This window comes from Diorhabda sublineata, chromosome 8 (genome assembly GCF_026230105.1).
Source record: "Diorhabda sublineata isolate icDioSubl1.1 chromosome 8, icDioSubl1.1, whole genome shotgun sequence".
NCBI lineage: Eukaryota > Metazoa > Arthropoda > Insecta > Coleoptera > Chrysomelidae > Diorhabda > Diorhabda sublineata.
This window is the reverse complement of record NC_079481.1, coordinates 13,873,501-13,887,122: the sequence shown is the minus strand read 5'-3', so window position 1 is coordinate 13,887,122 and position 13,622 is coordinate 13,873,501. Positions and strand designations below refer to the sequence as shown.

The 13,622-nt window shown below is 33.1% G+C and overlaps 1 protein-coding gene across 6 annotated transcripts in view; it reads left to right on the top strand.

Annotated features, from left to right (window-relative positions):
- Nucleotides 1–13,182, top strand: part of LOC130448445 (kinase D-interacting substrate of 220 kDa B) — an 89,164-nt gene extending 75,982 nt beyond the window's left edge. For 2 of the 6 annotated variants that reach the window (XM_056785829.1, XM_056785830.1), the window contains 3 exons: nt 1,668–1,824; nt 8,254–8,442; nt 12,187–13,182. In XM_056785829.1, the coding sequence (XP_056641807.1) occupies nt 1,668–1,824; nt 8,254–8,442; nt 12,187–13,028 (1,188 nt within the window). In that variant the 3' untranslated portion in view covers nt 13,029–13,182. Of the gene's footprint in view, nt 1–1,667; nt 1,825–4,249; nt 4,283–8,253; nt 8,443–12,186 lie in introns of those variants that run through there. The other 4 variants (XM_056785834.1, XM_056785831.1, XM_056785835.1 and 1 more) reach the window with 3 other exon arrangements.
- The last annotated feature ends 440 nt before the right edge of the window (nt 13,183–13,622 follow it).

Sequence of the window (13,622 nt, the reverse complement as noted above, 5' to 3'; positions counted from 1 at the left end):
TTTGTTATACTTGTGGCGACCACAGTTACACATTAATAAAACATTAATCCTTCGACCCCGTGAATTCCGTAAAGTCACCAACATATCGATAACCCTCTAATCTCTTATTGTTTTTCACACACACACACACACACACACACACACACACGAAGTGTGAGACCTAAATCGAAGAGAAGTTCTCTCTTCGAGACAGCCAAGCGAACAGATCTCGAACGCCTAGATCTCTGCGAAGCTAGGCTGCTTCTAGAGATTCGGCACGGCATCGATGTTTTCAGGCACGAAGACAGACTTTGTGGGATTTAAACTTTGAGAGAACATCGATTACGTTTGAATTTATTAATCTAGTTTATCATAGAATTTGAAGTTAACTTCTTTTATAATCTCTTTAATATTCTAATAGCATGCAATCAACTCAATTCCTTCCGATATACCTGGTACACGTTCTAGGAAAAACCAACATATAGATAACCCTCTAACCTCTTATTGTACCTCACACACACGAACCCAGGTGAGACGTTGTAAATCGAAGAGAAGTTCTCTCTGCCGGCATGGCATCGATGTTTTCAGGCACGAAGACAGACTTTGTGGGATTTAAACTTTGAGAGAACATCGATTACGTTTGAATTTATTACTGTGCATTATGTATCAAGTACATTAATGCAATCTTATTGTGAACTGCACTTTTAAATGAACTACAGACAACATTGATCGTTCTCATATAACGAAATGTTGTAGTTGAGGTTATGTCACAACCTAAAGTTTATATAAAATATAAATAACAATGCTCGTGATTTTTTTTAATTTAGTTCAATTTTTTTATGATAAATCTTATTACTTACATGCTTGCATCTAGTATCAGGTACGTAACTATAATAAAACTATAAAATAGGAGCTGCAAATGTATTAAAAATCTACAATAAAAATGTTGTAATAACATGTGAAATTATTATAGTTTAATTAATTGTTATTTATTTTAATATTCTTATATGAGGGGATTCTGTAGGATTCATTATTTATAAACAATTAAACAACTACTTTCTCTTTTGCATTTATAATTCAAGTTTTCAATTCCCATTTATTTATTTCTTCTTATTTTATTAAAAAAAAAAATGAAAAGGTTATTATATCGAATATGAAATTTTATTTATTTCTATTTATAGAAAGTGAAAATGTTTATATTTTTATCGGAAGAGCTAGAAGTCATTTCGTGCCAAATCTGATGATGGTGTGGAGACACGGGAAGACTTTTAGTTGTCAAAAACTTGCGAATCTAAGAAAAATGCTATTTATCCAATAAAAGGTCTCTTTCTTACCCATACGAAATTTTGAATTGGTCACTTTTTGAAATCGATGAACGTTCCTCGTGCTTGACTGATTCTATGCTTGTTTTAAATTGTTCATACCACATGTTAACTGTCTTCAAAATTACAATATCATCATCATAAATAGTGTTAAACAATTCTTTAGCAACTTTGGTATTATTTTCAATTTGAAACAAAACTTAATATTATCAAATATTATTTTTTAAAATCAAACTACTTTTCTGAACACACCCCGTACTCCAACTAAGACCATTAAAAAGGGAAATATAATTTTTAATATAGCATAACATTAGAAATCAGTCAAAAATAGAAAAATTATAATGATATTTTTTTGTTTCTTGGTAGGTAACATTGGAAGATCAAATGATTTGCGGCGCCTTGCAAACATTGAACGAAGAAGCTTGCGAAGATGTTTTAGAAGAAACAGAAGAAACGAAAATAACGATAGAGTCGGACGTTCCGCAAACGTCTATAATACCACCTAGCCCCGACCAGAACCAAGGTGAATCTCAAAATACACTGCTGTCCCCGTATAATTCGCTTCTAACAAATCAGTCTAACGAAAAAGTAGCTAAGAAAATAACATCATTTCATAATTTGGACGAAAATAACAAAATCCATTTGCAAGCACCTAAATACGCTGCTTCTTTAAATAATATCGAAAACAAAACTGGTTTCCAAGTACCTAGTACCTCGAATGCCAATAAATTCGGTGATGGTCTGCGTAAAAATAACTAGAATTTTTTTTATTTCTATCAACAGTTATTTTTTATTATCTATTTCAATGTTTCTCTATCTCTTCGGTTAATGGCGAATTTTTTTCTCTACTAACATTGATAATAATTTCCATTTTCACCCTAAGATTCGATTGAATACAATTGAGAGGTGGGAGTTCTTAAAATTCATTATTAATTTATCAAAATTTCTAATTTTTTTTATCATTCCTTTAGCACAAAGTTTCATACAGCTAGTAATAGTATATAATACATATACAGGTTGTCCCAATTTACTTCTCGCACTTTTTATAAATTCATTACATCGAATTATAAACTAGGAAAAATATATATTTCCATAAATCGTATTTTCAAAATGGCGTCCATCAAAATAACGATGGTCAAATGTTTTTCTAAAGATCGGTATATATAGTTACATATTTTGCTGGAATTTTTTTATAAATCATATTTTCTGTCAAAGCCTGTAACCAAACAGCCGTCATATTAAACAAATATATATAATTCATTCTGAAATACGTTACTTTTACACCGGTTTGACATTTTCTCTATACATTAGTTTGACATTTGTCCTTTAACATTAAATTGACATATATAAGTCATTTTTACTGTAGTTTGATATATGTCACTTTCGCACTAGTTTCGACATGTTTCCTCCTTACGTTAGTTTGACATTTGTCATTTAACATTAGTTTGACATATATATGTCATTTTTACTCTAGTTTGACATACGTCACTTTTACACTAGTTTCGACATATTTCCTCTTCACGTTAGTATGTCATTTGTCATTTAACATTAGATTGACATATATATCACTTTTACTCTAGTTTTATACTTTTACATTAGTTTCGACATATTTCCTCCTTACGTTAGTTTGACATTTGTCATTTAACATTATTTTGACATATATGTGTCATTGTTACACTAGTTTGACATATGTAATGTTTACACTGGTGTGATATATGTTATTTTTACACTAACTTTGTTATTTTCACATTAACTCGACATTTTTACACTAGTTTGACTGCAGCATCTATTACAGTTTATGCAGTATACCAAAATATATAATAATCAAGTTGAAAAAGTGCGAAAGTAACTTGGGAGGCTTTGTATATATTTCCTTACATATTTTATATTGTTTGTACTTTTATCTTCTTTTTTTAAACTACTTTAAGAAGCTCTCTTTATTTTCGCTCTAGAATGTTTGATGGAAAGTTATTTTTTAACATTTCTGTTTACAGTTATTGAATTCATTGTGTTGCACTAAATAAAAACATTATTGGAATTCCATTGTCCTTAACGACGAATTTGATTGAAACATTCAATTTAAAAAAAATATTGTTCTCACTTATTCGTAGCATTTATTCTGAATACACTGTTTACAACCTTTACACCGACAATTACTGTTTCTGGTCCTTCGAGCCGGATATCAATCAGCGACCTAAGGAAGGTTCGATGGACCAGTGTAATTGTAATTGTCGGGGTGACGGTTATTAGGGTTTTAGACCTACATGTGACGTTAAATTAACTGTACATGATTGACTAACTCAAAAATCTTGTCTTTTGATGATTCAATACATTTGGAATAATCTTTTAGTGGTGGCAATAAAACTCCGCAAAATCTGACCACAAAAAAGTTGAAGTTATGTTTTTAATGTACAACGGTAGAATCTATTACTACAAAGAGTTTTCTGACGTGTAATTCATTTAGAACTATTTCTATTCTGATGAAAAGAGGATTTAAAATTATTTTATTCTATAATTTTCATTATACTACAAAAAATTCATTATTTACAAATATTTCTTTCATTTGTCCATGTCCAATTGTCAAACTGAGTATTTCGAGTGACATCTAGTCAATGCCTCAAGTAATATTGTTATTTCTCTCAAAGGAAAAACTCAAGAGGTGGGATGTTACATGATCTATCTGTTAAAATCATTAGTCCACTTACGATATATTTTAAATGTATGATGGTAGAATCCAATAATGTTTTTCCACTTTATTTCCCTTTTGCATGGTATTCATTAGATACTTACCCCCATAAACAAATCATTCAAGTGATATTTAATTTTATTTATTTTAGTTAAGCATAAGTACACTGTATATAATAAAAAAATAAAGTTTCCTGAACGATTGCACGATGTATTTTTATTTTGATAATAATCTATACATATATAGGTTTGTAATTTTACAGGAATTAGTCCCTAGACGTCCTTATTTATTAGAGGTTTGGATAAAATTATTTTATGTTTTGAGTGTTGGTTTTTTTATTTGTTTTTTGTATTGAATTCAATAGCTGTGGATGTCTTTATTCGCATGTTGTACGCTTTGCATGTTTTTCATTGTAGTGGCTTTATGCACGTTCGCTTTTGTTCTACACATTTTCTTTATTATATGTGCTTAAAAAATGTTGATGACGACACTTTTAAATTTCGACAAAAATCTATAATAGTACCATTAAATACGAAAAAATTACACAAAACATCATTAATAGCTCAATTTTTGTCTTCCTAAAAGAAATTTCCCACATCTTTTCATTATTTTGTCTTATTGTCAACACGCATTTATATCTAATGAGGACACACTGTATAATATGTATCAGAACATTCTCAATTTTTGACAAGATAAGGATTTAAATTTAATTTTCTGTGAAAATATGATGATTCTGAATACTGATATATTACTAGGAAAACAGAAGGTAAGGGTAAATTTGGTTCTGCGGAAACACCTACATTAGGTGATATGGGGGAAGGTCCCGATTTCAGGATTTCAAGTTCGATGTGAAAAATGAGTTTTCTTTGCTGATAATGATGTGAGCGAACGATATAGTGTTACAAGGAGCGATAGAACACCAAAAGGAGGCAAGAGTGGGCGTTCATAGGCACAAACGTAACCAAATCTAACCTAACCTAACCAAATCAGAATTAACTCGACAATATCCTAGATAAATACTACTTTTTATGGCTGACCTCGGCCCTCCGGACCTTTATCACAACAGCCTAACCTGAATCGGAATAGATGCAGATTGAGAAAGCTGACCACGGTCTTCTGGACCTTCCTCGGATCTACCTAGCCTGGACCGAAGTGCATGGGGATTTGTAGGGCTGGCCACGGCTTTCTGGGATTTTCTCGAACCCACCTAGTCTGGATTAGAGTAGCTGGGGATTGGTAGGGCTAACTTTCCGTGCTTTTCTCGAACCAATCTGGCCTGGATCCAAATTCACTTTGAGAAACAAGTAAAAATTAAGAAATACCAGTAGGGGAGCCTTGATGTCATCCATTGTATAGACTTGAACTTTCATTTGTTCTGGTCTCTACAAAATTTTCTTTATGGTATAAAACTGACTTCGAGAGAGTCAAATTCTTATTTGATTTTATTGTGACAGTTTATAAAGACAAATGACGGTTTGCTTCTGGAAAAGACAATTTCTTGAGATAAAAAGTTTTTTTTGTGAAAAGACAGTTTATAAAGACAAATGACGGTTTGCTTCGATAAAAGACAATGTCTAAAAAAATGTCTTTTGTTGTGTAAAAGACAGTTAATAAAGAGAAATGGCGTTGAAAAGTACAGTTTATAAAGAGAAATATCGGTTTCTTTAAAAAAAAAATGTTTCTAAACACAAATGACGGCTTTATTTTAAAAGACAGTTTATAAAGAGAAATGATGGTTTGTTTCTGAAACAATATCTTAAGGCAACAAATTTCTTTTTTTGTGAAAAAGGCAGTTCATAAAAACAATTGTTTTTTTTAAAGACAGAGTCTAAAGATAAACGGTTTGTTTTTGAAAAAAGAATTTTATAAAAACAAATAACGGTTTGTTTCTGTGAAAAACAGTTTCCAAGGGCAAAGGAAGGTATGTTTTTTGGAAAATAAAGTCCCTAAAGACAAATGACGGTTTGATTTGGAAAAAGAGAATCTGTAAAGACAAATGGCAATTTATATCGTTTTTTTTTTTGTAAAATACACTCTAAAGACAAATTATGGGTTTGTTTTAAAAAAGATCATTTCCATAGGCAAATGACTCACTAATTAGAACTTGAAAAACCTTAAATATGACAGTGTAAATTTTAAAGAAAGTTTTTATGTTAGATTTACAAAAAATTTTGAACTAGCTATTAGCTAAGATTTTCAATATTGTACCATTAAATATTAAATTTATTAACTTGGCATACTTCAATTCGTCTACAACAGATATATTCATACCGTATCTGCATGTGTACCATCTGGGTAGGTTTTTAAATTGTAAGTTACAACAACTGAACACTTTTTAGACTTTTTCTACTAATGGCATAGTTGAAAATACAAATCGGTACTTCTAAAAAAAACAAAAATATTCTTGATCTTTAATGGGACATACTGTATATTGATAAGTTCTATACTTTCTGTTTGTGTTATTATAAATCTTATAGTAAAAAATATCTTCAACTTTCTTCTCCCAAAAATTGACAGAAATTTTTATGGTTTAGGCAATATGGCAATTTTTATTCTACCCTTATTGGATCTTAATTATATGATTATTATATCAAAAAGTTTCTAAATTTCTCTAGGTATTCAGAACACTTAATTCAAAACTGAAAAAGCAAAAATATGTTGGAACTGATTTGGTGTCCTATGCTTTTTACATTTCCCTGCCTAGTGGCATAAATATGTCCACTAAATTTTATAAAAAAAATTACAAAAAAACTGGAAATATATTACGCGTTATCAAAATTTCTGTTTATACATCCAAAGATGATTTTACATGATTTTTCAATTAATTAATTAACGATACTATCGCTGGAGAACATTTTATATATAACGCCCCCGCTGTTTAAAACAGCACTGGAAGTCTTCTTTCATATCACGGAATCAAACCTTAATCCTTATAAATCAAACGGCGCAAAATAGGGGGAATAAAGTGGTCGGTATGATGCTAAAACCTCTTAACAAAAAACGCGGTATTAGCCGGCGCAAAGAATGTTAACAGGCGCGAATGGCAATATAATCCATCAATAAAGAAAATAAAATGGGATATTGGGAAGTATACATGGAACAAATATTCGAAAACCAAGTAAACAACTTAGAGGAAGCATTGGAAGGGCAAGAAGTTCAAGCAGCAGTAATGCAACTAAAAGATGGTAATACAGCAGGCCTTGATAATGTATAAGCAGTATCCTTCAAACTGCTTGATACCAAAACGATTGCCCTGATTAAAAAGATGTTCTACAGCATATATGATTCTGGAAGGATGGTAGAAATCCGAGTTCATTGCAATTCCTTAGAAACCGAACGCCAAGAAATGTAATTAATACACTAGGATCAATCTTAAATCATCTTTTAAAACCATTTTTCATAGTAATTTACTGAAGAAATCACAAATTTTTCATGAATTATCGTTTGATTTAAGTGTAACAAGCTCTGGAGTTTGAATTGATATTTTTCGGGCGAAACTAAGAAAATAATTTTGATGCGAATGTAGGATACAGCTTTGTTGATACTAGCAAGAATATATAGATTTCTGTAGCCAATTATTATCGTTTCGATACATTATAACTTCCATGCTAAATTGAATATCTTCAATATTCATGTCTTTCCTGTTTTTCGTCTATATTTTATCATTTCCACTTCTATGTTTTCACCTCCATACACTTTTCCTATTTTGATTGAACAGCTACCAATATCTACCGATCTGTATCCAATTGAACGATTTAGGCCATGTGTCTGCAACTTATGGCACGTATACCAAACTTGGCACGCTTGATAGTTTGTCTTACATGAAAACAATTTTTTTTAACTTAAAGCTTTAACTCAAGCTTAAAAATCATACGGTTGGCTATAATGGGATTTTGTTAAAAGTTGTCCATTCTCTGTTTAAAGGTTGTCGACCCTTGAATTGGAATATAATTGGTCACAGACTGTTGAATTTTTAGCATCTTCCACAAACTCTCAGGGCTTTCTTGTAAAATTAAGGTATCTTAGAATGAAATACCACAACAATACATTTCCGCTACTGCAAATCCTTTGATAAATAATAGAAAATAAAACAACTTGCTCGTTTTAAAGTGATATAACATAAATGGTTCCATTTAAATATTATTTATTTAATATTCCAGTTTTTTTGTAATAGGTCGGTCTGTCCTTTAACTAGCTTTAACGAAAACACATTCTAACTGTTCCTTTTTGATTCCAACGCAGCTTAGAACGCTTAATTTTGTTTAGATTTTCCTCCCAGAGGTTGTCGTTCTCGCACCAACAGCACTAGTGGTATGGGTGAGACAGATTTTATTTTGTTGCAATCCTCACCTGTAGGTCACATGCATTGGCACCCCATTAGTATCAGTGTGGCTGGTAACTCGGAAAGTTTGAGCGATCATAGCTCCAGATGCAGTTCTCAACCACCATCCCCTGGTAAGTATCGCTTTGTATGAGCAAATATTTTGCGATAAGTTCATTTACTTCAATAGTATTTTGATGTTTTATTGTTTATGTAAATAGATCATATTCTATAATATAAATAAAAAGTTAAGAAAGTAAAGAAATAATCTTTAAAGCATAGCTGCTGATCTTATGGAGTAAAATAGTGGTAACTGCAAAACGAGAAACACTACAACAAACACTAATTATTTGCAAATATCATGAAAAGTAGAAATAAGGCTACAAAGAAGTGAAAAGATTTCTAGGACGGTTAGGTTAGGTGTTGCAATGCTTGTTTTTATGTTCGTCTAGATCAAAGATTTTCCTCGTAGACCACATTCTAAACATTACTGATTTCAGTGAACTGCTAGTACATATCAACCATATTTTCAAAAGTTTGGAGATGAGATCTAACGATAGAAGTTTGTGCAGACCCATGTCAGATCTTCTGTGGACCTCTGGGAGCATCTGGACCACTTTGTAAATAAATGGTCTAAATGGAACATTCTGCTACCTTCCTCTTTTATTCTGGATTTTTCTACATTATTCTAGAAGCCTAGGAAAGACTCAATATTTTCAAAATTAGTTACGTTGAGATGGGCGAAATAGATGTTACAAGAATTTTTTGAAATCATCATGTGGGTTTTTCGCTATTATTGCTATTATCAAAGTTAGAGTAGCTAGAACTTCAGGGATGATAATTATAGATTTAAAAAATACTGACCCATTAAAAAATGCGAGTTTTGCCAAAGAAATTCGAAGACGTCACATCGAAAGCTGAAAAACAACAAAAAAAGCTCATGCTGTCAGTTTGTTGGGATTACGAAGATGTTGTGTTTTTTGAGCTGCTTCCAAGGAACCAAACGATCAATTCTGATGTTTATTGTCAATAATCAAGGAAACCGTATGAAGCAATCAAAGGAAAACGACCAGAATTGTCAAATCGGGAAGGTTCCGTGTTCCAGCATGATAATGTAAGGCCTCCCACACCTTTGGCAACTCGTGGGGAACTATTGGAGCTTGGCTGAAATACCACATGCCCCTGATTACCATTTGTTTCTAAGTTTGCAGAATTCTTTGAATGGTCAAACTTTTATAAATGACGATGACCTTTAATCGCACTTGGTTCAGTTTTTTGCTGATAAGGACCAGAAATTTTATGAGCGCTGATCATGAAGCTGAAAGAAAGATGGCAAAAGGTCATTGAGCAAAATGTAAAATATATAATTGTTTTATTTTGTACTACAACACCAAAATTACTTTGTCTCGAATCTAATAACATTTACTTTCGGTAGTACTGATTTGACACAAGATCGAGATAGGAAAAAAAATTGTGTTTGGAATATGATAGATCGCTACTCAATTGTACACAACTAGTTTAGCGTTTAATATACTATAGTTTAATCAACTTTACATTTGTTTCGTATCAAAATTTTTACAAAATAAAATCAATCTATTGAAGTAAATAACGATGCTTAAGCGAACATGCCTAGAGGAAACGCAGGTATTGGTTTATTTTATTGATAATGCTTTTTATTGTTAAAATTACCTATACTTTCCTGCCACACCCTTTATAATTGATTTTACTTTTTGTATTACACATTTGTACTCAATCTTTACTAGGTACATGATTATTTATACTGTTTTCCTTAACGCACCAACGTGACGCTTGTCACCAAAGCAGATTACTCGCTAAGACACTTAGGCTCGATACTTTCAGGGTAAATCTCGTATCTATTAATTTTTGGGCTCCCACCCATTCTGATTGCAATCCTGGAAGTCTACTGATTAAATTCGGTGATGAATAGACTCAATCAACTCATACCGATTCCTTCTCATCGCCACTTTTTTAAGGAATGGTTAGAAGTTCGCATTGTGGGAGCATTGAAATATAACTATTGACCAAAAATGGCTGAATTATTAACGATGAATAGGCTGTTGCGTTGTTGTTGTCAATCGCACACACACAATTTTAAAATATAGCTAAATGGATTGCTACTCGTAAACCTTCAACATAGCATTGTACCAAAGGATTCTCGTCATAAACTTATTTCCATTTTTGCACGATTACCAATAGTTTGCTTCATTTCAATTGTTCAACTCCTTATAAAATTTATAATTTTAATTATAGGTTGCATGACATGGACCATTTTTAAAAATCCTTCTCCAACCGTATCGCTGCGATTACTCGACTCAACTGACTCACGTCGCGCCGACGCATTCGTTTTATATGGTTAAGGAAGGTTCTAGTCTAGACCCGAAGCGCGTGAAAGATTCTATCGTTCTCGACAAAAATAATAGGATATTTCCACTTGCTACTAAGAGGAGGCGATACTGTCTTTCTCTCTCGCTTGTCTAGGCACTCGCTGCCCTTGAAATTACTTGACTTGAGAGTACGAGTATTTAAAACATCCGTAGAGGAATCTAATGAAGTCTAAAAGCTCTGAATAACATGATTCTTCTTTCTTGACACATTGCAATCGCGGGCCGTATCTTTGACATGACTGTTCTGAAGTAATCATTACTAAAAATGAAAACACAACTATCTCACTTTTTAACAAGCCTGAGTATTACCTGCTTCTGGAATACCTGTAATCGTGACAAGAACTATTCTTCTGCTGTGCTCTCCAATGCGTCCAATGCGACTTCGCAGTGTAGCGCGTCCGAACTTGACAATTATACTATGTGTTATCTTAAAGACGCATGCGTGTACGTTATTGTTGGGCAGAATCACTCGCTTCGTCACTAACTTAAGGCGTTTGCTTTTAAAAAATTTACTTATACGTCACTATCAATGACTTTTCCGTACACAAGGTATTCTATGACCTCGAACATGGAACATGCTTATATTGCATATTATCCCGCTTTTTCTCGAACATTAAAAAAGGCTTAGGAGCATGCTTCCATTACATGTTTTCCCGCTTCATCACTAATACTAAGTAATGGGACCCTGACCCCATCTGAACCCACTACCCACAGACGTACCATCAGGTTCCAATACTGTTTCTTAGGATCACTCTCAACATTCAGATTGTGTCATGCTGATCACTTCTCACCGTTGCCACAAGGTTAATGACTTCATTGGTATTGAAGATGCTTTACCAAACTATACCTTAAACCAAACCAAATCTAAAATCTACCGAAAGATAAACCCAATCATCTTGTTGTATTTTCAGTTTTTGTCTGGCCTGATATAGAGTTATTACTACACGGTTTACTACACTTTTAGGCTCAGTCTTTACCGTATACGGCCTTGAATATCGGCTAGCTCAACATCGGAGCTCAACTCAACATGTGAGCAGTCACTACGTGGTTCGGGCGAGCGTCCCGAGCCGAGCATTTTCGATATTTGTCTATGCTCAAATGCGCCTCAGTACGTTCGTAGCGCTCACACAAGACGGGACTTCGGGACGTGCAAGTACAAGAATCTCCTGTGGCCAAAAATCTCGATTGTCATTAACAATCTTCCTCCCGCAGATATTGGTTCTGGAAAATTTGTGTCCTTCTTGCTAATTTTGATGTTTATCAGTAATTTAATTTGGTATAATAGTTGCACCCAAAAACGTTTAGATTTTTTTTCTGAGCCTCGTTGCGCAGCAAACCAGCGAGGCTTCCCGATCAGTCAGTAGACTAATCATCATATTTTTTATTGTTAAGACGTTTCGTACCTTTCCATTTGAAAGACCAATCTTTACAAACAAAATTTTAAGTATTTTTATTAACAAACTTTTTTTTAAGTTTCAGAAAGAAAAATTTCCGTCAACAGCATGACTAAGCATTCGAACCTGAAATCAAACGAGAATGTATCTAAAGGACGACACGTTATTATAAAAACGGATTACTCGGAAACGGCTCCACGCATTTCTATCAGTACCACCAAAGCATCCGTATCATATGAAACTCTAGTTACTAATAAAACTCCATTGCTGCAAGGCCATAGTAACAATATGGGCTCCCATTCTAAACAAAGACCAAGTTCATTGAACTTCAATAAAAACGATGGTCGACGTGCTAAATTTAAAACGCGTTCAAAGTCTATTGACAATAGCCCAAAAGGTGAAAAGAGAGATAAGATCAATTTTGACACGTTACATAGATTGAAAGAGAAGCTTTTACATTCTACTCCCGATTTAAATGATACAAGTGATAACGAGAGCACTCCGTTAGTGTCAGAAGTGTCGACTCCGTCGAAATCAGGACATAGTTCAGAAATTAAAACACCAAGTTCAAGAAGTTACCCTCTATCACCGTCTTCGCAAAAAAGTTTATCACCAGAAAAACCGAAAATGACTAGAAGTGAATTAAATATCGGAGATGCTGATGATTCGAGCATAGCGCAAGATATTTCCGATGGTTTTACAGAGAGAAAAGCGAACCAGAGGAGTTATTATGGAGAGAGACGTAGAACAATGTCGGATGAAATTAGCAATTCAGTTTCAATGCATTTAATGGAAAGAAGTTCTAGTAACTTAAGCGTAAGGAGCTCCCAGAGCTCTGGACGACTATCCAGGCAAAATGCTTTAGATTCTCTGGAAAATCTTACAGACATTTATTGCCATCCTGGAAGTAAAGATGATTGAAATATTTATGCTCATAGTACTTACCAACCTCAAATGATTGCAGTATTTGTAGGTTACTTATCAAATGTTGTGATTAAAAAGATCATTAGTTACGTATCTTATAAGTAAGAAGAATATATTTTAAATGACCAAAATAAATTGTTGTATTTACATGACTTTCTTTTTAAAAAAATCTTTTTTCCTTATGTAGCTTTTCATCTATTTGAGTTCCCTTAATACTTCCTCTCTACTACATTAACTACATAACACCTTCTTTTTCCATAATATTGCAGGAACTACTAACAGTCCACAAGCCTTCTTTTTACATATGCTGGAGCTACTAAAACATTCCAGAATCCTTCTGTTTCCATTACGTTGATGGGCCTATCGAACCAGTCAGAATTTTTTCTTTTCCGATGATGTTGCAGGAGCTATTAAACTGTCCAGAATCCTCCTATTGTCTATAACATTTTTGGAGCTACTCAACAAGTCGAAAATCCTTTTTATCTTATGATATTGCAGGAACTACTAACAGTCCACAAGCTTTCTTTTTACATATGCAGGAGCTACTAAAACATTGAATCCTTCCCTTTCCATAACGTTGCTGGAGCTACT